Genomic DNA, 24,587 nt, shown 5'->3' on the forward strand with positions numbered 1-24,587 from the left:
TAATATTCTAAAAACTAGAAAACTAGTGTGATGTGCTGCAGAGTAAGGGAATGGAAATGATGTTATTAATTTGGGACATGACATAGAGCATAAAAATGTATCCTTAACCTTGGACGTACTAGCTTTTTTTATTACACTCAACCAGCACTGTGAGACGCTGTTGAAAGGTCCAGAAAAAACGATTAAAAAATAAATGTATGCTGCATGAAACAGTTGTTATGTGTGCGGTGAGAAAATAAAGATATGTGCACAAATAAATAATCGTGCATCCATGGGGGTTGTTACCTGTCCGTTACAGATAACATCAGGTACATAGACGTGTCCGTCCACACAGCACTCGATGAACTCCATGTTGTTCTCCGTCAGAGTCCCTGTCTTGTCTGTGAACACGTACTCCACCTGAAAAAAAGAGTACTTGAGTTACAGCGGGATAAACCTCTACATGTCTTCTTTTGCATTTTTGTTCCAAGTGTTCTCTGCTACCTGCCCGAGCTCCTCGTTCAGGTCCGACGTGTTGACCACGGCCCGCTCTCCCAGCTCCTCGTCGAACATCTCGTCGTCCCACATGATGAAGTAGGAGCCCAGGAACTTCTGCATCTCCACAGTGACGTACATGGAGACAGGGATGATGTAGTTGAAGAGAACCATGAAGGCCAGGAAGTCTGTGAACGCCCTGATCACCTGAGGAGGAGGAGGAGGAGGAGGTTAAAAGAAGAAATCTATATATTTTTTTTATATTCCAGATTGAGGGATTATAATCAACAGCCTCACGATGTGTCTCTGTCTCTCTGTGTCTGTCTTCTCGTTGTACCAGGGCTCGTCTCTGTCTGGGTCGGCCTGCCACACATATTTCAGCACCGTGTTGATGAACGCCTTGCTGATGAGGATGCACAGGTAGACCACCAGGTAGGCGTTCATCGACCTGCAGAGGGAGACAACGACAGGCTTTTTATTCGAGGACATTTGGCCAAATTAACACAAAAATATATCTCTAGAAATCTGGCACATAAAAGTGACTGGATTCGTTTGTGATACACTGCACGTGTCAGAATAGATACTCGTTTAAAAGGGAACAGCTCACACGAGACATTTACTCAGAGCCAAGTCCATTTTGGCAAAAGGAAAACAAATGCAATTCCAACGAGTAAATCAGGCCCGCAGTGTTGCCAAGTGTAAATGTAATCCACCTCCAGTCACTCATATCTACCAGCCATCTGGAGACGCAAAGCAATTCAACGCCAGATGGAGGGAAAGTGATCCAGTCAGTGCACCACAAGGACTCTCAGTCAGTGAAGAGATGGATGGGTAACAAATATGAATGATAACCTTCACAAATTCATAATATATTTATATGAGAAGGAGAGAGAGAGAGAGAGAGAGAGAGAGAGAGAGAGAGAGCCTACTTTTCCACTGCAGACCGTTTCTGAGTCTTGGACTGGTAGTTGAGAGCCATCTTGGTTTCCATGCCGGTGTAGATGGCAACCGCTAAAACGAATAAGAAATGTTCACTCTTTGAAAAAACAACATCTTAACTCAAGGTTCTTTTAATAGATTTTCCCGAGCTTTCAATCGCATCTAGCAGTCTTCATCAGCGGATCGAGTTGTTAACACAAGGGTGAATACTTCTTTTATTTCTAGCTTGTTAGTGTATTTCATGTGGTATTACCATAGATGTGCTCAGTGTTCTTGAGCGTGGCTCCTCGCAGCAGCAGGTTCTCTGATCCTAACGGCCTGGAAAAAAAGACAACAGCTCATTGTCAGACTGTTTCCTCACTCTTATTGTGAAAGTGTTCCAGCTGTAATCGTTTCCTGCTTGTAGCTTTATGCCACCTAATAACAAAGGCCTTTAAACTACGCCCCTGCTCAGGGGCAAATGTAAAAAGAAACTAATTCAAACTAATGTAGAGACACATTTTGACACAGAAGAACAAAGGTAAAAGTAACAAAATCCCACCATAGTTTTTCTGTCTGTACATATAATATTTCAGTTATTGTGGATTTTTTACTGTTTTTTATTGCTTATTTATAATACTTGTTTTTTATTTCATTTTATTTTTATCTTGTCTTCTTTTACTATGTCTCTTGTGTGCACTTTACCCTATGCTGCTGTAATCCTGCAAATTTCCCCGCTGCGGGACTAATAAAGGATTATCTTATCTTATTTGTCACACTGTAAAAAAATTGAAATTCAGAATGTCTTCAAATCAAATTATCAGGAATACTACTTTTTATCTGCTCCGATTGAGAGTACTATGACTTGATATGATGGACAACAATATGTGGAGTGATGTTTTATTTTGGAAAACTCAGCTTGAATTGATTCACTGATCATTACTTGTAGAAATGATGTGAAAACATGTGAAACATTACCTGGCCATTGGCTCATTTTCCATGTAGACGTTAATACGGCCAATGAATCTGTGTAGGAAAGACGTAACAAGAAAAGAAGACGTGTTTCAGACATGCATTTATCAATTGTTTTCCAGCTGTGTGTCCGTGTGTTTGTGAGTCGTACTGACTTGTACAGGTCCGGCTGTGGTTGTTCACATTCTATAGTAGCGTGGATGGAGTCCACCTCCTTCTCTGTGTTGTAAGCTTTAGTGTCCTGAACCGCATAGTATGTCTGGAGAGGAGAGAACGGACACCTTTGAATGAAGTAAGATTCAGGTTGTATAAAGTGAGATAACTGTTCTGTACATGAATACACACACTGCACACACCTTGTGGCTGCTCTCTCCGTCCAAACTGGCTGTAGTAACAAAGCAGGTCCCGTCATCTCGAGACGAGGAAAGGAGGATGAGGTCGCAGGGAAAAGTCTCATTTTCTTTCATCAAGACGACATCTCCAACCTGAGACGCAGACAGAGGACAGGCATCTCATATTTCTAATTTAATTACGCTGCTTCTGGCACTCCTATATGTAGCGTCTTCAAGGATGTCACTCATCCCGTTAGCATTGCTAATGCAGTTTATACTAAAGCAGTTTGCCTAACAAGCTAACCTTCTGCTTCACCACCTGTAAACATCTCAAGTTCAGCCAACAGTCGCAAACATTTGTTCTCTCACGGGAAATAACAAGGTCCTCTGCATCTGTCATTTTAGCTGCAATTTCACATAACATAACTTTCATTAATAGAACACCCACACACACACACACACACACACACACACACACACACACACACACACACACACACACACACACACACACACACACACACACACACACACACACACAGCTTAGTAGTAAGAAAATCCCTCGGCATGAGCCAATAAAACAAATGCATCAAACCCTTACATGGAGTGCGAGTGCTTTATCACGTGACACACACGTACCCTGAGCTTGCGGCTTTGTTTGCGGACTACTTTCCCGTGCTGCACCACGTGGACGGGACACTGGTTGACAGAGTTGTCTGCTTTGTGTCTCAACCAGTCCTCATAGCCCTGACAGAGTTGAAACACAGAGAAACAGGGAGGGTTGGGGATGTGAAGGTGCTGTGATGAGGCGTAAATCAAAGCAATCATAAAAATAAATGAGGGACTCACTTGTTTTATGGCGGTGACTGTGATGACGAAGAAGAGCGGCAGCCCGCTGGTGATGGGACTGGTGGGAGTGTCAATGATCAACTGGGAGGACACAAACATAGAGAGAAGGTTAAACGGCAGACATGGAATTGGTAATATAATACATCAAAATGACAGACAGGCAGCTTCCGAAAGGGACACTGAGTAAAAACTGACCTCAAAAGGCCTCTACAGCGAGACAGTAAGAAGAACAATAATATTTCCTTTATTTACTTTGGATGAAACTTGTTTTCTAAACAATAAAGCTGATTACGTGAAAGCTCTATTGTTATAATGAATTGTTCTGCAGGTTCTTTCTACTTGTTTTGTGCAAAAAGGTCACTCAGAATACAAACATAAAATCAGGCCATTAATTAAAGGAGAACTGTGTTACCAAAACAAGCAACACAGGATCCTCGTGGGGAAAGCTATATTTGCAGCACCCACGAATAAGATCAATAAACTAAAAGCCTGAATCAGAAAAAATGTAATTACAGCATGAATGTAGAAGCATGCTTTGCAGAAACAAAAGCAGTGGAAAGATACATTTAAAATGTCTGTAATTAATGTAAAAGTAAAAAGAAAAAGGGTTTACCTGAACCAGAAATATGATGAGAAAGTAGAAGTTGGCGACTCTCCTGAACTGCTCGAACATATTCTTGGGGACGAAGTTCCAAAATGTGTACTGGAGGACATGAGACAGTTCAGTCACAAGAATAGGAATCTGTTATCAGCAGCTATTCAGGTCAAGCGTAGTGGGAACAAGAATTTCCAAACACACTCAGGACGACAAAACATTAAGACAATAAGTGGCTTCTTGCTTGCAGGGATCAAATGACAATAGGGTCGAAATAAAGTAGAACATAACATGCTTTTTAATTGATTTTACCATGAGTACACTTTACATATAATCCAGTATAATTGAGTTTATATAAATCTATAAATACAGCCATAAAGCCCACTTTAGACAACTGGAAATACAGAACGAGATTATGAATAAAACTGACTAAAGAGGCTAAACAGATTTGATTTAATAAATTAGATTTTTTTGAGAGTCCCATTATCTTTAAAATACAACATCCTCTCTTTATCTTTGTTATTTCAGTGTGTTTAGATCTCTGTGTGCTTTCGCTGACCTTGGAGGAGACTATTCTGTTGTCGGGGTATCTTTGCTGTATAAAGGCCTCGGTTCCTGGAGGAGGCTCCTTGTGTCCGATGTAAATCGTCCTGCTGTCGACCCAGTTCTCCTCACCAACACACTGCAGAGGGGGATAAAAGACATGTTTGTATGTATCATTTTCTAGTCATAAGGTATATTCGGTACGGGTCAGAGGGTGACTCCTGCATTTAACTAGGTTTTCATGGTAGATGAATAAACGTATGACGGAGCTATACAATCACTACACTCCTACACACTGATAACAGAATACTGTGCGACACACTGAGAAGTGATCGCAGACGTTTACAGAGAATCAGAATGAATGAGTAATTTCTCCACCGTGAATGAGAGCTTTTGTTACCACGGATACGCTGACCTGCATGTGACTCAGACTGGAATGCAGATTACACACACACACACACACACACACACACACACACACACACACACACACACACACACACACACACACACACACACACACACACACACACACACACACACACACTCACACACACACATACTGATTGAGACACCTGAGAGTGTTTCCTCTTTTGACACCTCTTTGATTTTACTCCCATTTACTTGCTGCTGTTGAAGTATCTCCACAATATTAAGAATCCAAAGAATGCATACATTACCTTTTAATATTTTAAATTTAAAAAAAATGTAATTCTAATAACTACCAATCCCAAAAGACAGTTATTTAAAGAAGAAATATTAGATATTAGACTTGAGAGGCTGGTGTGGTATTCAAATACTCCAGTTTAAGCTGAAATATGCAAGTGAGTTATTGGAGCTTCAAGTATTTCAGGCAGGACTGAACTTGTCCTGGAATCACACACTAGTACAACTCCCATGCATTCCGTTAAACCTGGGTATTTTTCTCAATTGTCTGTGGACAAAGAAATGCTGAAAAATGGCTGTGTTTTTTATGTGCCACATAATCATCAAGACCTTCAGTCAAACGACAGATTGAACCCCGTCCAGAGGGCTTTCATGTCCCAGCAGGCTGCAGCCATCTTTAAGCACCTGGTCATTTTGAACTGCAGTGAACAGGACGGGGGGTGGGGGGACAGGCCTGGGCATGACGGCTGGACTCCAAACACACCCAATACTCTCCCTCTGTTGTCTCTCTATTCCAGCCGTGAGACAGTTTCTACAAATGTCCAACGGCAGCGGTCAATCGCAACAAATAAACCTGCCGATAGTCGTTTAACTCATCGCTGAATCGTCCCGTCTACAAGCTCACACACGTTCACGCGGCCTAACGAGAGGTGACAGTAATCTGTGGCTGGTGAATGAGATTGAGTGTCAAAGGGGATGCATGGCCCAGTTTCTACACACTCTCTCCGTCTGCCTCACAAACACACATACACACACATGGTAACAGGTTGGAAGATGGAGAGCTATTTATAGCCTTTGACCTACAACTATTTATGGAATGAAGGATAAATGACATACAGGCTAAATATAGACATACAGTGTTTCATCCCTACTTCTCTGTATTCACCGCCCTCTTCTCTACCTTTTTGAAGTCCAGTATTGATGCTGTGTCAACACTGAACCAATATCACATCGGTCACATCAGAGAGGGTGCTTACTAACTGACTGATATCTGATTTCCAGTAAAGGAGGAGATGAATATCAGTTAGCATGGACAGCTTGCCAACTCTGCAGCCCACACAGTGTTGTTGTTCCTCTGCTGTTTTCCCACCTGCCTGCTCCGTCTGCTTCACCTCACACCTTTCTTACACACTTCACGTGAGTCCTCTGCATATGGAACAGAGCCATAAAATATACAGGAATACACAATAAAAATATTACTGTACATTATGGAGATGCTAGTAATTGTTGGGATCTCGTTAGCCTGATTATTAGTCGGCCTGTCATGATAATTATTTATTGATTTATCGTACGATTTATGTAAGTGACTGTCAGCATTTTTACGCTAGTCATTGTTTTGGTATTTTTTGGGATATTTTTTTTTAAGATATTAGGGATATTTTAATATTGTTTCACATTCCAATAACAATGTCTGAATATTCCTTAAGAATTAAAATGTATTATTTAAAAGGTCGTCATTATACCAGTGGCATAAAATGATCTTTAAATGAGAATAATATTGTTCATTGCATTTTTTCGAGGACAATATAATTGCGACAGAACTCATTAGATTGCCAATTATAAAAAAAATAAGCAATAGGTAAGTTTATGCTAAAAAAAAAAAAAAAAAAAAAAAATTGTATAATTTGTCAGTTAGCTGCGGCACTAATGTTTTAAAAGGAAATGTCACTATAATAGTAATTTGATAATCTTTAAATTCAGTGCAGTATTCATACAACGTTGAACCAAGTCGAACCAAATATTGTGGTTTTGGTTATGTGTTGACAGTCTTATCGATAAAGTTTGTGTTTTTATGTATGGTTGGTTGACTTTGATGTAATCTGCTTTTTTGTTGCCAAGTTTGGTCCAAAAAAGTTTGCTATCTATAATTCATAGTGACATACATGTATACCAGCCAAAACAGGTAATGATAACTGTGTGTCAGAAAGCTACTCAATCATATATGAGCTGTAAAAATGAATTAGTATGAACATTGATTGATAAATGAGTCTGTGTTGATCAGATGGAGACAGATGGCGCTGACTGAGAATCAGTGGGCCTCCTCTCTTACTGTCATCTCCTCCATGTTTATCCTTAATGCAGCTTTATTGGTTTTCTCACCTCTCCCCTCTCCATCTCTCACCACAACCTGGATGGCCTCTAAGCAGACATCCTCTCTCCTATCGATTACGCTTAGCTTTCATCCGGATTCAAAGATTTTTTTTGATATGAAAGCCTCTCTGTTTCTAATCAAATAAAAACAGCATCTCCACAAAATAAAAGCCCGGCTTATAAAATAAAAAAACTGCCCAGGCCTTTAGCCGCTTGGATGTAACGGGAGACTTTGGGCTATTCCGGAGCTTGATAATCACTTTTAGCGGCGTTTCATGTTTCAGGACGTGGCAGGTTTCAGGGGTGTATTTATAGTTGGAAGGGAAACATTTGTGGTCAGGAGAGAGGGATGGAGAAAGAGAGAGAGCAGGCTTTGTTTCTGTCTGTCCCACTCAGCGCCCACATCCATTTTCCTTTAAGCCACATTAGTAGAAAGCGAAGAGAGCCTTTCAGGGATCTCACTCACACAGACAGACACACACACACATGAAAATGCTCCCTGCAACATCAAACATGTATGAACAATGAGCCACAATATTACCTCCGTAGTCACTGGTCCACAGGATATATTTAGACAAGCACACTCCTATTCTTCTTTTCTGTGTGGTGTGTGTGTGTTTCTGTATTTTTTTTACTAAGGACATACAATTAAGAACAGGATCTAGGTTTTTTAGGGGGATGTTTAATGGAAGGGTTAGAGCCTGAGTGTACAAACAGGTGCACAGAGGACTCACTGTGTTTTAAAGAAGTGAAACTAACACTTTGAATGTTATTTCTAAATGCATTACATCTTTTTAACTGACTCTTATGTCAAAAATAAAATGTTCCCTCTTTTGATTTCTCTCTTTGTATTTTGAGGATTTTCCTAAAGGGTTGTGTAAAAGTGACATCTTCCTCTTTAAAGATCTTCATGTCTTCATGCAAGTAGGAAATGCTTCTATAGGCTATACACTGTATGGAAAAGATGACTTACACCTTTCGAAAACAGAGAGTTTAAAAAACATGACCAAATGGGATAGTTAATCTCAGGAAACAGGCACTAATTCATGTTTTTCTAAACATTATTATTTTCATCTATAATATTAGGTAATTGAAATTAAATCCTTGAGTAAATGAACTGCACATGTATCTCTGGTAAATTTGAAATTATAGATTATCCTATGAAGCACATCACATCTTAATGACATAAATGTTTAATTATGTAAAATTATTTTGTTCTTTAAAAATAACACTGGTTATTCCTACAGGACCTGAACACGGCATGACAGAGCCAGAAACTGAAGCCCCACTGTGAACAGGAACACAGGACCGTATTGTAAACAGGAAGAGGCTGGACTCACACACACACACACACACACACACACACACACACACACACACACACACACACACACACACACACACACACACACACACACACACACACACACACACACACACACACACACACACACACACACACACACACACGCTTCCTGAAACAAGCATCCACCCACCCACCCCTCCAACTGCCACCCGACCCACCAGAGACACAGAGGAGGGAACGACTTAGGGATGAGAAAAGACAGGAGGAGAACAATATTTGTTTTGGAGGTGTGTGTGTTGAGCCGCGCTGATGTTACTCCCCCAGCAAAAGAGATGCCATCCTGATCAAAGACACACAGAAAACTTTGAAGACATCCTCTAAACTCAGATTAGGCTCAGTTCTATGTTTGTGCTCAGGCAGGAAATTAATTTCCACAGCCGGGCGAACACAGATACATCCATTAAAAGTCCATTATTACACATGGCCTCACAGATTGACATGACTTAGACACACTTCAACAACATTGCTGAGCAGAGGCAAAGCAATATAAACCATTACATGCATACATTAGAAGATATGTGAAACCATTTTTTGCAAAAATCTGTCATTTGAAACCATCAAAATGGGGTTCAGTCTCTGCAATAGTACTGTAGTTAGAGCTCTACGATGCCTGTCAAGTAAAGATAACATGCAAGCAGGAAGGAGGAATCACTGCAACACACACACACACACACACTATTGTTTGTCTGCAGCTTTAAAAGGCTGAGCTGTTGTTCGACTGATGACCAAAGTGTTTTATCGCCCGTTGCAACAGGCGACGCTGAAAATAAGTCTCGACGGAAGCCACGGACGACAACCTGCTCTCTGCGATACGGCCAGCCAACAGACACACACACACACACACACACACACACACACACACAAACACACTCATACCCCTCACACACTTTTACATCTGAATACTGTGTCATATATCAGGGATGCATGTGCAAACATGATTGTAACATATGCCGTTATCTCTCTGCTGCCACTGAGCTGCGGAGATAAGAGGAATCCTGTCCCCTTCACTAAATCATTAGGCATTAAATACAAACATGCAGTGTGTGTTTGTGTGTGTGTGTGTGTGTGTGTGTGTGTGTTCGTGTTTAACCAATTTAGTACTTGGGATCACGTTTGGGCTAAAACGTTAAAAGGGATAAATACATGCAGGGCTGTGGAGATTGTAGCAGGGCCTCTGTTTATTGTCAGTATGTAGAACAGCAGAGCGTTTCCCAAAGTCACGGCTGCTCCCGATGGACAAAAAAGTTTAAAAATGGCACTGGGGCAGATTGAAAATAGCAGCAAACGCGTACTATCTATAAGCACTGCAGAGAGATGATGCGTTGGATTGTTATCTTTATATGTGATATCTGTGTGCGGCAGTCTGGGCGTGTGTGTGTGTGTGTGTGTTACCTGAGTCACAGATTAAAATACCAGCTGTGCTACACATCTGTCACCATGTCGCTCAGCCTCAACCAGGCCAGCAGGACCAAATAAAATAATAATGATAAACCATCCTCATCCACCTTCAAGCGCCACATGGTAACCTTTGACCCCGACGGTGAGTTCACGCTGCGGGCAGGATTGTTTGTGAGCATCAGCTGCCAATCAGAGATCTGTGATTAAATGTTTTTAAAATTCAGTATTTTATGTAAAATTGAAAAGAAAATCTATTAATAAAATGTTCCTTTTTTTTCCACTTTTGGAACCTCATTATCTTTTCATTCATTTGCACACTGATGTCAGAAAGGATGTCAGCCTGAATTGGTTTTAACTTTTGAAGTCTATCTCTCTAATTTACATTCAATTAAAAAAAAAAACAGCATCACCTAAACATGGCAGCACGTCAAAACATGGTCATGTGTCCCGGCAAATGCCTGTAAGGAAGCGTGTGAAATGAACCTGTGCATGTGACGCCTTAATAGTGATTCTCCTTCCTGGTTGGATATGAGAGAGCTGGTTAGAGACTCTGTTTCTATTTGAGGAAACTCTCCCTCTCTCCACATGCAGAACAGATTGGGAGAAAAATAATTAAACACGTTCAAAAACGTAATTCTCATCGTGCCATATTGTGTTACATTACCAGAGATGAGAGGACAGAATACTAATCAGTGAAAACCAAACAAGTCTATCAAGCAAACTGTCTGTGTGTGTGTGTGTGTGTGTGTGAGAGAGAGAGAGACAGTGTATGTGTGTCGGCCTCTGGAGGATTTAGTGATCTGACCCCTGTAGTCCTCACTGTTTTGTAACCATCCACACACACACACTGATCACATGAGAGCATTGCTGCCGTTAATCAGAGCCAGTCCGACTTTAGGAGTCAGCACTTGTAATGGTGTTTCGTGTGTGTGTGTGTGTGTGTGTGTGTTTCTGTGTGAGCTATTATCATAACTCTACACCTGCATGTCCTCACAAGCCCACATATCTGAAGAAAAGACAGTTAAAAGAAGGACAAGTAGAAAAAAAACACAGGGAGGATAAAAAAAAGAGAGAAAAAGCCCTGAAGTTTGTTGAATGAAATATTTAAATAAAGCTTAATTTGTATATTGTTACTGAACTACAACTTCTACCATTAATGCTTATATTCATGTTACTGCACTAAGACTACTGTTATAAGTATCAGGTTACTGTCACTACTTGCATTAGTACTACTAGGACTGCAATTGCTGCTACAATTAGTCACAATTCTATTTATATTACAAAATCTACAGCTCCTCCTCTACCTCCTTCTTCCACCACGTCTGAAAACACATAAACGCTTTAACTACTGCTCCTCTTATTACTTCTAATGTGTTTACTTAGGCTGCATTCTCTGTACTTCATCCAGTTCAAGTTTTAGGATGTGGGAGTGGAGGTAGGAGGGACTGTGTGACTCTTTGGATAAATAAATCAAAATGACGTGACTACAGGTGCTCTGAGACTGCAGCGATCAGTGATGTGAGTCACTTTGCGCCTAGATGATGACATAATGATTAAGATCTAATCCAAATCAATGTGGCTTTATACTGTGAAGAGTTGAAGGAGGAAATATGTGAGCATAAACAGCAGGACTGCCTGTTCTCTGGAGATCACCTAACATAGATACTCACCAGCTTCTGTTAGCTATGTGGGTCAGCATGTGTGAGCTTGTGCTAGTTTGGCGTTAGAAACAGTGTAAATAATATTATCTATTAATAACCAGCACTTGTGCATGCTTATACAACCCTGCTACCTTTGTGTTTATTATGTCTTGGTGTGATGACGCACATTCTTCAAGTTAAATCATGCTTTGAGGCTATGGGAACTCCAATGCATCATTAGGCCGTCTCACAGAGGTGATTTTATCTAACAAACACCACACCACTCCCAGAGGATCAACCCTTCATGCCGAATCACTGAGTCACAAAACTTCTTTGACAAACTACTGAAACAGGAAGAGGAGAGACCTTCTGACCTCCTGCCAGCTATACAGAGAACTTCATTAGCCTGGTTTTCACAGAGCAGATCTCAGAACTGGGACAATGCGGCTGCTTTACAACACTGCATGCATGACTTCTAACTCTAGATCAAACTTTTACCACTTTGATGACCCAAATTACACACAATTACAAATACTCAGAATTGGAGTTCCTCTGCAGCAGCAGCATCAATACACCTCTCCACTGAAAGCTACTAATGGCATGGCTTGTCGTAAGCTGCTTTAAGCGGTGATTGCACTCAGAGATGGGAGGATAGATGCCAGGCAGACGGGCTAATAGGCTAACCACTGTGCTGCTCCTCAGAGCTGGATAGAAGACCGTTGTTGTGGATTTCCTGTGGATAAGCACGGCCATTCTTTGGATGTCGAGGGGGAATCAACTTACACTCTGTTCATACTTGCTTCATTGTGTCTGCTGCTGAGCGCATGTGAGAGGGAGTGACGGGGGGGGGGGTCACATGGTCCCACATGACTTCAGGTCACATGATACAAATGTGGTGAAAGTAACAACTTTGAGGCTTTCTGTGCTGAAGGAAGTCCGTAAGTTCCTGTGTTGTAGCCTCTTATAAAGCTGAAGTGGACAGAACTTTTAAGCCTGTGCGATAATTTCTATGACACATAAACGCAGCACAATAGGAAGTTATTTCCATCTTTCCTCTTTATCTTTCATTATTTAGCAAAATGCCAATGATTCAGCTGGCAATGAATGCACCTCAACTCACAAACATCACATGGAGAACAGTCTGACTCAGACTCCATCTCCCCGGCCTTAAAAACTAATCTTTGTCCTTGTGAAAATTAATACAATCAATTCCAACACTTAAATATGCCTCTGATTGTGCTCCCGGGTCACACTAAGTGACTGCATTGATCTGTGGACACTCAGCTCCTTTTAAATAACTCCAACTCCACCACTGAATGGGCATTAACACCACTCAGCTTTCTGAGGAGTCCTGAAGTTCAAATATCAAATATTAAGTGGATACAGAAAAATATTTTTTGTGTAGGAGATGGTCTGGATTCTACATTTTTTTTTTTTTTTTAAAAAGCATCAATTAACTGAAAGCAAATGCTCTTTACGCACAGACGATTACAAGAGGTAAATTGATAATACACTCAAGTCTGTCCATTAAATATGAATGAGTGTTAGCTTAGCTTAGCACAAAGACCGGAGGCTGGCTAGTCTGGCTCTATGATTGACAACCTCCTTCATTATGTGAGTCTGCTCTGTTCATCTGGCATTTTTATTTTCCTCGGGGTGACGGTCCCATTAGCTGCTGGTCTGGTAGTGTTCATGTATTTTACATCACTCTGATGGTGCTTTCACTTACTTCCGATAAAGCAATGCTGCCTACTCGTTTGCGAGGGGCTCCGAGGAAAGTACCAAAATGCTTTTAATACTTTCAATGCAAATGTGTTTATTTCAAAACTTTCCTCGTTAATGGGAGCACTTCTCGGTCTTCCCCTAATGTCCATCCTGTGGGGACACTGCTACTTAGAGGTGTTCATTACACAGTTTGTGTTGCCAGTAATCATTCCCACACTTGACACACACACACACACACACACACACACACACACACACACACACACACACACACACACACACACACACACACACACACACACACACACACTATATATACATTGTGTGAGAATACAATAACATATATAAAGGCTTTGTCTCCTGCTGCATCTCGCACACAATTTCCGGCTGCAAAAATGACTTTCTTTATCTATTTTTCTATTTTTTCTTTATTCAATTCATTGATTATCATTTTTTAAATGGCAGAAAGCTGTATCACGTTCCTCATGCATTCCTCATTTTGTTTCCACAGTATGTAAAGATACTGAAGAGCCCCCCTTCTCTTTGTTTCCAACTTTGAGATGCTGTTGCTCAACCATTATTGTTTCCTAGCAGGCTGTCAATAAGAGAAAATGTTCACGAATCGATGAAAAGGATGTTTGTTTCAGCTAATGTAACTCTTCTTTCCTCCCGAAGACCCAAACAAACAAATGCACTTTAAAAGCACAAACTAAGTCATACTACTGTTGAAACATCAACAATATTATTTTTTACTTTACTGGTTTATTTCCCCTCAGCTGGGTTCACTTTGAGCCTCACTGCTCCCCGTTCTGTTCATGGTGTCTCATTGTCACATGTCCCCATGAATCCTGACGCCCTTCCATGTCCCCTCGGGAGACAAACACAACTCAATGTGTGAGAGTGTGCAGGAGAGGAGAAAATTACTATATGGTCAGTTTGTTCTTCATTATCTCCTTGACAACCACGAGATGAACAGTCCCCCTCTCTGTCTCTGCTGTTATCTCGCTGTCTGAATTGTCCTTTCTTTCTTGTCTGACTGACCTTCCTTTTCTTTTCTTTCGGATTCTGACTGACGTCTATCGCGGTTTAAAACCAGAGCTACGATATTTTACTGTCAATAACAGCGACGACATATAGGATGCAACTATTTTTTCCATCCTACATTCCTGAAACTGCATGGCAAGTAGTGTGATAGTCACGTCTCAGTGGGAGGGTGGAGATCACAGGACGAATCAGAGGGATGAGGGGAACCAAATGGCATCATGTGGCCCTCATGGGAGCAGTCACATGACGAGGGCCAAGCACCACGGTGGGCATGGATAAGGAGCAAGATATGTATGCTTTCCACCGGCTTAAGTTAAAAGAAGTTCAAGAGCAGCAGATAACTTCCAACTACTCCCTTTTATCGCCTGTGACTGACAGATATTATTCACACTGCTATTAAATGCACTGGGTGTGTCATACTGCTGCAGCTGCAGGAACAAAATAATTGAACATGAGACGTGAAGGGAAATCATTCACTGAACAGAACACAAATGCACAAATCCTGGAAGAAAGCCAGCGAGGCCTTCTTCTACTCCACTCCTCCCACCAGAGCTGACCTCAGTTATTTATAAGACGCTGCTGCAGTTGAATTTAACTGTGTGTGAAATCTTCAAGACCACTTATGACTTCAGAGGGAGTTTACTTTACAGGGACAAAAGTTCTGCAACCTTAAATGTATAGGAAACAGGAAGCAACACACTGGCAGGAGTTAAATGTTGCTAATCTAAGAGTTTCCATTGCCAAAAACATCAGAAAGCTATTTATTTCTGATCGGAAAAAAACAGCACTTTCTTCCTGAGTTTGTGCCAATTTGCGTCTACCTTCGTTCCATTAATCAATCCGTTAGATTTAGTGCCTAATCCAAACCTGACAGCACACGGTACAAAGAGGACTGCTGGGTTGCAATTTTAGTGGTGGCCTCTTTTGTTTGGGCCAATTACGCTCAAATATTAATGCCGTGATTATTTATTCATGTTAAAATGCTACACAAAGCACAGTTTAAAAAGGATTTAGTGATACATTTGGGTTCATTTTGTGTAATGCTGCACTCAGAGAAATATATATCTATTCGACCATAGTTCCATTATTTAAATTGTTGTACTTCTTACAGTCTGTGCATTTTCCTTCTGCTCCATCTTTGACTGTGTTTCTGACCCCAAATTCTCAGAGGCCTTTTTTGAAAAAGCACTTCCAGTATACTGCCGTTTAATACATACTCATGTTCTCATGTCCATCATATACTTCAGAACACTGACAACGTTTTGACCCCAAACTTCCTGATTGAATAACTGTAGTCCTGTCATCACCCAGTCATGTGGAAACCCAGAACGAATACATCTATAAAGCCCATTTCGGCTCTAATGTGACAACATGCCATCTCAGTTCTGTCAGAGACATTTCCAAGTGCAGTGGTGTGTGATCTCAGTATTATATCATACTGGCGCTGCTCTGCTCAGACAGCCTGACAGTGTGTGTGTGTGTGTGTGTGTGTGTGTGTGTGTGTGTGTGTGTGTGTGTGTGTGTGTGTGTGTGTGTGTGTGTGTGTGTGTGTGTGTGTGTGTGTGTGTGAGAGAGGATCCCAGTCATCTACTTCATGGTGGCCGCCAAAGAGAATCGATAATGTTACAGAATAATCGATGTTGTTTCATGTGCGCGAGTTGTTTTCGGCTACGGGAATCACTTGAGCGTTCAGCGGTCTCATTCACATGCAATTCTCCGCCATGTATCATCCGAGCTCCAAGGAAGTAATAGCGATTGGTATGTATTTTGTCGCTTGGCAACAAATGCACATTCAGGAAGAGGATCTTTTATAGGTTGTTGTACTACGGCTTGCTGCAAAAGTGGCTTTACAAGTGTTCCCTTTGGATGCCATTGAAAAGCTTTTAACTCTGCTTTAGGAGCTCAATATTCTGTAATAAATCAGATTAAAAACACTTATATGTCAATCTTATTCTCAGAAAACAAAGATAATGCAAACAAAGTGGATGCAAACTACATGTGGACATCTTTCAATGTTGGCCTGCTACATGCTGGAAGTATGTAAATATGGGTCTTTAGAAGATGCAAAAGCTTTAAATTATCACTGTTTAACTTCACCTTTTGCTCAAATTTGCAGTGTTGCAAGACAATTAAATTCCAATTTGTCCAATCAGTAGAACTTACAGTAGTGGTGCATTTGAAGTCCGGCACTAACTGATGTGGGTGCAGCACTTTTACAAGTTTACGGTCTCATCACTTCACTAGATTCAGGATGAGGCAGTGCGAGCACAAAACAAAGTCAGGGAGAGGACAAACTGAACAGCACAAGATAAATACAACTTCACTCCATGTTGAGCCAACTGAAGCGTGAGGTGATATCACTCAACCTGAACCAGAAGTTTGTCTGATGCACTGAACCAAATGCCAATCAGCTCCAAAGGCTACACATTTCTCCTTGGGTGTATTTATTACAGAAACATCACCTTCCAATGACATCCAAACAAAACAAACTCCTCAGAAGATATCTGAACAGCTTCTGCCACAACAAAAAAAAAGTATCTCATCATGTTGCATCGACAGAGGAAGGCAAACACCAAAAGCAGCTGCTCACAACTGTATTACGGACAGATGTGCGTTTAACTACCTGCCTTAATGGGACTAATGGGACTAATGGGACGAGGTCAACCAGGAGCGATCAATTTCTTGCAAGTAGGGAAAAAAAAAAGTGCTGCTTCACTTCCTGTGTGAACGTACAGGAAGAGGTGAGAGCTACAAAACCAAAAAATCCAAATAATCCATAGTTCTATAACGATGCTAGGGTCCCAAGCAGACGAAGCAAAAAGGGGAAAAGGGGGGGGGACGTTTATTGCTTAAAGGAAGAGAAGAGGGGGTGGTGATGTGTGGAGAGTGCACAGTCAGCATTTAGGAAGAGTGGGGGGGGGGGTACACTCTCACTTTACCTCACTTCACCTCTCTGCCTCCCCATCTCTCCCTCTCTCTCTCTCTGACATGAGCACCGGGGGGAATGGTGTGTTCCAGCAGCGAGTCGACCAGCGATCACTCCCTCAGATGGGGGGGGGAACATTAAAGTGTACCTGCACCTCTCAGCACTTTCACCGGCAACCCGGAGCATTGTTATTATGATGACCCGAGTTCAAACAACTCTCTCTCTCTCTCTTTGGATAGAGGCCTCCATGCACCATTTACCCGGAGCTATCCATCATCTGTCCGCTTGTTCAATGGGCTGTAATACACTGTTAATGTTACCGCGGAAACAACCCCTTAATGGAGCTTACACTCTTCTGTTTGGGAGATAAATGATTTTAAGAAGCAATAATACAGGAATTTATGAATCAGCAGATAGGAAAATCAAAAAATTACAAAATACAAACAAGCTACACACAATTGATCTCTGCTTTTTCTCTTGAGCTCCCAAGTCAAACAAAAGGTTCGGAGCCTTATATAACTAAGTAAATGTTTCAGAAATATTTTAAATAACTACTATTTTGTCCCACCAACGGCCAAAAAGCAAATGTTTTCAACTTACAATGACATCAAACAGGAAAAAAAAGCCGCAAATCACATTAGATGAGCTAAAACCAAATGTTTGAGTTTGCTTAGAAAATAATGATAATAAATAACCCCTATGCATCATAAAGTTTCACAGAATATGGGTTTATAGATGCAAATGAACATTATAAATATACCCTGTTACTCGGATATATTTGTAGATTTATATTGTCAGTTTATAAGAAAATGTCTAATGTTTGAAATACTAATATTCTCCCTCTAAAGTGCCAACAAATGTAAAAAAATAAAGTGAAATATCGCTCATATTTTATGGTCTTTAAACCAAATACAAGGGAGCGCTAAATGTGAATGAAAAGTGAAGCAGCAGCCAGTCAAGCAGTGAAACAATCCCAAGGCCGAGTGGCTTAGTGGGAGCCAGTAAATCCTCCAGGTAAAGAGGTTAACCCCGCTGCACCTTAGCAGGAGGCGGAGGAGGAAACCTGCCACTGTTGGCCCACACACACACACGCACACACACACACACACACACACACACACACACACACACACACACACACACACAAACACGCTTCAAAAGCCTTTATACAGCTTCACAACAACCTGGATATCCTTCAATATAAAACACCACTTTAACTGAATCCTGAGAACGAACGTTATTAAAAAACTTTTGATGCACAAGAACACATCAAGTCAGGTATATGCAATTGTTTTTATAACATTTGCATATGACTGTTGTAACTTAAAGTTATTTGAGTAACACTATCACAAATTTCAGGTTTGTTGTTTGTGTTCCAGTTGTGCTGAAATCAATATGGAAAAACAATTATTAGGGCCTTTAAAGGATAGCTTTTCTAATAGTTTTTTTGTTTTTAAAATTTTTAAAAGTCAAATTATCTGATTCCAGCTACTTAAATGTATATATTTTCTGGTTTCTTTACTCCTCTATGACACTAAATTAAATAACTTTGCATTGTGGACAAAAACAGACATTTGATGACTTCATCTTGGGCTTTCGAAAGCAAGAAAATAATCTACATATTAATTAAATAATTAATTGAATTTTCAGTTGCAAGTTTTTTTGGGTTTTTTTTTGGGCTGTCATATTTGATTTTTTCTTTGTCCTCCTATTAACATCTAGAGAATAAAGTCAGTCTTGGGACACACTTTGGTGCTTGACCTTATTCTAGCCAGTCCTGAGGAAAATATAAAATATTTATTTTTCACTATAAATGCCTTACAGTTAACTATTGACTCAGGAAATCACTTTTCTTCTCTATTTAAATGTATTAAAGCTGTTATTCTTCAGTCTTGTGGACATTTTGAGGGACATCAGAAAAGTCACCATATGACAAATATTGAAGACTTAAGAAAAATCCTTTATGGATCAAAGTGCCGCCTGTTTGTTTCATTACTTTAACCACCACATCATTGTTTGTAAAACCAGTCTACACTGTGGTTAGTAATTAAACCTGTGACCTCGTGGCATCCCCCCCCCTTAACCATCCCCGAACCCCCCTCTGAGCGGCCCTGCTGTGCGTTGACCCCGTAAGAAGCCACACAGACGTCAGCCCACATTACCAGCCAGTCTGCTTATGAATTATTGACAACCAGACAGAGCCGGGGAGTTCATGTGATCCGCTGTCCTCTGCGTCACCTGGCTACTACTGAATTCCACCTGCTCGCTTAACAGGGACGCCACAGAGACGGCATTATTATATCCTGCCTCATATGCGAAGAGCAGTTTACGTGCTTCGTGCAACAGGCTGCAACTGAAGGAAGACCTGCGTGCCAATTAGAAAATGCAGCAGGTGGAAAACAAGCAGCAGGAGATAAGTGATCGCTGTAAAAAGGATTAAGTGTGTGAGGGTATAGTGAACACCAGTAACCCTTTAATCCACTATGTGAAGGCAGGAAGTCAGACAGAGAGAGAGAGGAAAGGCACTTCCTGTTCCAGATTCGTCAGCAGCAGAGGAATGCTGCCCGGCTGCTTTTGACTCACCTCCACACAAACATGATCTCTGTGGTTAGTTTCACTTACAGCTGCAAACTATACTGCAACGGTTAGGTATGCATTATTAAATAATTTATTGCGATTAAGACGCTATATTACCTTCTAACCATGTAGATGAAAAGAACGTTTCACCCTCTTTTATATTTACAAACTAAAATAATGCTTTTTTTTTTATTTTACAGGAATTGCAACTTGGACAAAAGGGTCTCCAAAACCGCTTTAAATGATGTTTAATGACCTTGTGCATTATTCTAAGCTGGTTGTATATTTATGTATGTTTAGGTCACAACATGTCATTGTTTTTTACCTCATGAGGTACACTATCAGGAAACTAGTAACACCTCATTTCTGCGGTGTTGTGTTTAAAAGAGCTGGTATGTGTGTCAGTGTGACAAGTTCTTCTTTCTACAGTCAACAGGGAACTAATGTAGCTACTCTGTCGGTCTGTAATACTAAGCTTGCAAAAGTGTGTCCTGTTAGTCCATAATGAAATGGAACAAAGAGACCAAAACTGTCCATCTGCTATAATCTGGGTGCATACTTTTAACAGACACAAAAGAAAATGGGAGGATGAGAAAATAGTAGGGACGTTAAAATAAAGTGGGTTTGTCACATTTATAACAAAAAAGTTAAATAGAAAAAAACCAAAACTGGAAACTTGTATCTGAAGTGTAAGAGAAGCTAAACAAATGAGATAATTAAAAAAAAATTATTAATAATTAAGAACAACCACAAAGAAAAGAGCTATTTCTTACGATGGAAGACAACAAATCATTAAGCATAATACAAAAAGGACAACAGGAAGTGACATGCAACATAAGATAATGGTTATACGGTGAGAAAATCAAACAAGCACTGAGTACTGCAGAGGCTCTACACAATAAATTGTACTCCTAAAACTTTCAGAGCCCAAAAAGTACCCGGAGAAAAGAACAAGAGAAGGGCAGCGAGCCGGCAGAGTGAGTGAGTACAGTACGAGTGCACCGGGTCTCAGCGCTCCGACTTGTCACTGTCATTACATTTTGTTCTGGTTCAGCCCGGACAGCAGCGACAGCCCATAACCATTACAACTCTTTACGCTCTCACAGATAGCGGAGGGCTTACATAACATCCTCCGCCTTCTCACTTCATCAGAGACGACAGGGACTGGAGACTGGGAGTAACCCAGAGACTGTCACACTGGTATCAACTGGTAATCAAACTGGTACAATGAGGCCTCGGCTAAACTTAGAAAGAGTTATGTGTTTGTTGCACCCATATTCAACTTATTAAACAATGCATCCAGTGATATCTGACAACACTGAAAGCATGTTTATTACATTAAGCAATGTTTTTAAATTGTGTGATTACATGCATATTAAAAAGTTAAGGGTCTGGGGCTGCAACTAAGAAGTATCTTTATTGCGGATTAATCTGCTGCTTTCTTCTCGATTGATAGATTAATCTTTGGTGTATAAACATTTGAAGATAGTAATATATATCCATCACAAGTGAACAAAATTCAAATAAATTCCGTTCACCATCACATAAGCCAGAGAAATATAGCAATTCCTCACATTTCAGAAACTTGAACTAAGGAATGTCCAGCGATTTTGCTTGTAAAATAACTTAAAAGACGAATAGATTGTCAAATAATTTCCCCCGTCATAACTGTGTTTTTAACGAGTTCTTTTTTGTCTTATTGGCTTAAAAGCATGGTTTATTGCGGGTAATAAACAATCAATATAATCCATAATAAAAAAGCATAAAAAGCAAACGTTTTTGCAAGGTCGGCTGTCTTATTTAAGTCATTATTTGTTTGTATTTGAGCCTTGGTAATAAACAGATGTGTTTTCTTACATGTTCAGCATACGTAAAAGATTAGATTTATTGATTAGATGTTTGCGACATCTAAAAACACATTTTTCAAGCACGCTGTCAACATTTTACAGCTATGTGTAGTGTTTGGAGCATATCAGACGGATGCATTATGCCTTTAAATAAAGAGTGACTCTCTACTTAGCTTCACTTACAGACGTGGTCAGAGGGAGAACCCTCCATCACACTGCTGTCTCCCTGTATTGACTGATATTTCATAAAGTACTGGTATTGACATCCAGATCAATGTTCCTAACCCTCATCTTAAGCATTCAGCAGTCTCTTTCCATCCTTTTTTTTGTTTTTTTTTGCAGTGCAATCAATTTAATCCTAACCCATTTGTCTAAAGCAGTTATCCAGATCAATTACAGCAGCAGACCTCATCAGCATCCCACATCCTCCCAGTCACAAACATGTCTCTTACAATAAGGCTCCATTTCGCCCTCAACACAGCAGGGATTTCATCTAATCAGCCATTTGCAACAGTTGGGAGACTGTGTCTAAGCCTCGGCTGAGCGTGGAGCCGGGGTATAAACCTCGCTGGCTCTCATGTGAGCAGGGTTCGCTCTGTCTGGATTATTGTCAAACACATTACTGCGGAGCCCTAATGCAACTCACAGCCATATAGGCCGGACCGCTCCACCGCTGCTCATCGATCCGACCAGCAGGGAGAAAACAACGGGATTACATAATGCATGTGCCTGACTGTTCCATTTGTAATCTTGTTCAACTGGGAGAGGTAGTGTGATAAATAAGAGTGTGAAAAGTTCAACAGATCTACAACAACGTCATTTTATCTGATGCTAAACAAGTTTAAACTATGCGATATAAACTTATGTAAACATTAACGAAAACAATCGCAAAAAATCATTTGTAAACTCAGGAAAAAAATGTGTAAATATAAAAGAGATCTGCAAATATAAAAATACAAGAATACCACAAATACAAAAAAAAACTCAGTAAATAAATTAAAATGTATTTGAAAGATATTCACACACATGCTTTTCATTTATTTGTAAATCATTTTAATGAATTTACAGATATTTGTGGATTTTGTTTGTGTATATGCCGATCTGTTTTATATTTGGAAAAAATCTTTGTGATTTTATAAAAAAATAAATGTATTTGTTGGAGATATTTATGTTTACAGAATACACATTTATACACCGATTGTCGATCTGTTCACACACACACACACACACACACACACACACACACACACACACACACACACACACACACACACACACACACACACACTTATTGAGACAAATCTATCTCCATATGATGTAACCTTTGGATAAAAGCGTCTGCTAAATGACTGTAATGTAATGTAATGTAATGTAATGTAACCTTCTTCTCCATGACTTGTCAATGTGTTATAATGAATGATAATAACTGTCTGCCTGCCTCTCTCTGCATGTTCTGTCATGACTGGATAGTTTACTCTGCATCACAATCTGATAACACCTGGTGATAGTGACTCAACCTTTCACGTATTTAAGCTCCATTCTGATTTTGTTTCACTTAATGATGGTGTGTTTGAACATGATGTGTTACAATATTTGGAATAATATCTCCAGGTGCCAAATTATAATTAAAATCCCATTTAAAATTTGAAGTTTTAGCAGATTGTTGATTATCAAAAAGCCCCTCAGAGCACTTTTATGAATACATTTACATTTTTAATAGGTTGACAACACACCATGGTGTATGTTAAGACTGGAGATAAACCATCAATAAATGATATTTGCACGGGGTTTTGTGTCCTGCTGAATTTCTTACATCAAAGTGATGTTTATGTGGAAATAAACACATTTAAAGACACAACTATGATCCGTAGTCGATGGTGTTTTCTAGAGTCAGACAGTTTGCCAACAAGATTATTTCCACTCCCTTTTCGCGAGTGAAACTTAATCCGGATGAGTAGCCGCTTCAGAGGAATTTGAAACCAATAGTGATAAAAAAAATATAAATAAAAAAAACGTGTTTTCTGCAAAGATCTTTGGTCTGCAGAATACAAGAATCAGGAGTACACACAGTGGATTAAAGGGTTATAAAAACTCACATATCTGCTGATGAGGGTCCGCAGGGTGCTGAGATCCATCCCCATCCTCTTCCTCTTCCCTCTCCGGACTCTTCTTTATTTCGGACTCGTGTGTCTTTTTTCTTTTTCTTCCAAAGATGACTTTACTGTAGTTGGTGCTAACTTCTTTTTAATTCTCCTCCTTTGTCCATGACTTTTACTCCCTTTCTCTTCTTTCCTGAATTTAAAAAGAAAAAGAAGAAAAAAAAAAAAAAAGAAGCTGCTGCTGCAAAGAATAAACTAAACTCACCTACTGGGAGCTGTGGGAGTCTTTACTGGGAACAGGAGGAGCGTCTGTCGGGGTTTTGGGACAGTTCATGCACGCTCGGACAAGTGGGGCTGCTCCTCCTCTGCGCGTCTCTGCGCGTCTACTACTAATCCACTGCAGCCCAAAGGAGCTTTTCTCCCGTCTACGTCAGGCGGAGCCAGGTGGTGGCTGGAGGTACGCGCATGCGCACTGTAGTGTTTTTTTTTTAATTGTTTTTTTTATTTGGTGCCTAATTGATTGGA

The 24,587-nt window shown here is 40.3% G+C and overlaps 1 protein-coding gene across 2 annotated transcripts in view; it reads right to left on the reverse strand.

The window, feature by feature from the left end:
* atp11a (ATPase phospholipid transporting 11A) overlaps positions 1-24,368 on the reverse strand; it is a 37,791-nt gene extending 13,423 nt beyond the window's left edge. For both annotated transcript variants that reach the window (XM_054623591.1, XM_054623592.1), the window contains exons 1-13: positions 24,060-24,368; positions 4,700-4,822; positions 4,159-4,248; positions 3,546-3,626; positions 3,336-3,443; positions 2,721-2,849; positions 2,520-2,623; positions 2,371-2,418; positions 1,667-1,731; positions 1,404-1,485; positions 772-922; positions 484-681; positions 286-399 (exon numbers count right to left, since the gene is read on the reverse strand). In XM_054623591.1, coding sequence (XP_054479566.1) covers positions 286-399; positions 484-681; positions 772-922; positions 1,404-1,485; positions 1,667-1,731; positions 2,371-2,418; positions 2,520-2,623; positions 2,721-2,849; positions 3,336-3,443; positions 3,546-3,626; positions 4,159-4,248; positions 4,700-4,822; positions 24,060-24,104 — 1,338 coding nt within the window. In that variant the 5' untranslated portion in view covers positions 24,105-24,368. The remainder of the gene's footprint in view (positions 1-285; positions 400-483; positions 682-771; positions 923-1,403; positions 1,486-1,666; positions 1,732-2,370; positions 2,419-2,519; positions 2,624-2,720; positions 2,850-3,335; positions 3,444-3,545; positions 3,627-4,158; positions 4,249-4,699; positions 4,823-24,059) is intronic.
* Between the last annotated feature and the right edge of the window lie 219 nt (positions 24,369-24,587).

Source organism: Anoplopoma fimbria, chromosome 22 (genome assembly GCF_027596085.1).
Source record: "Anoplopoma fimbria isolate UVic2021 breed Golden Eagle Sablefish chromosome 22, Afim_UVic_2022, whole genome shotgun sequence".
Lineage (NCBI taxonomy): Eukaryota > Metazoa > Chordata > Actinopteri > Perciformes > Anoplopomatidae > Anoplopoma > Anoplopoma fimbria.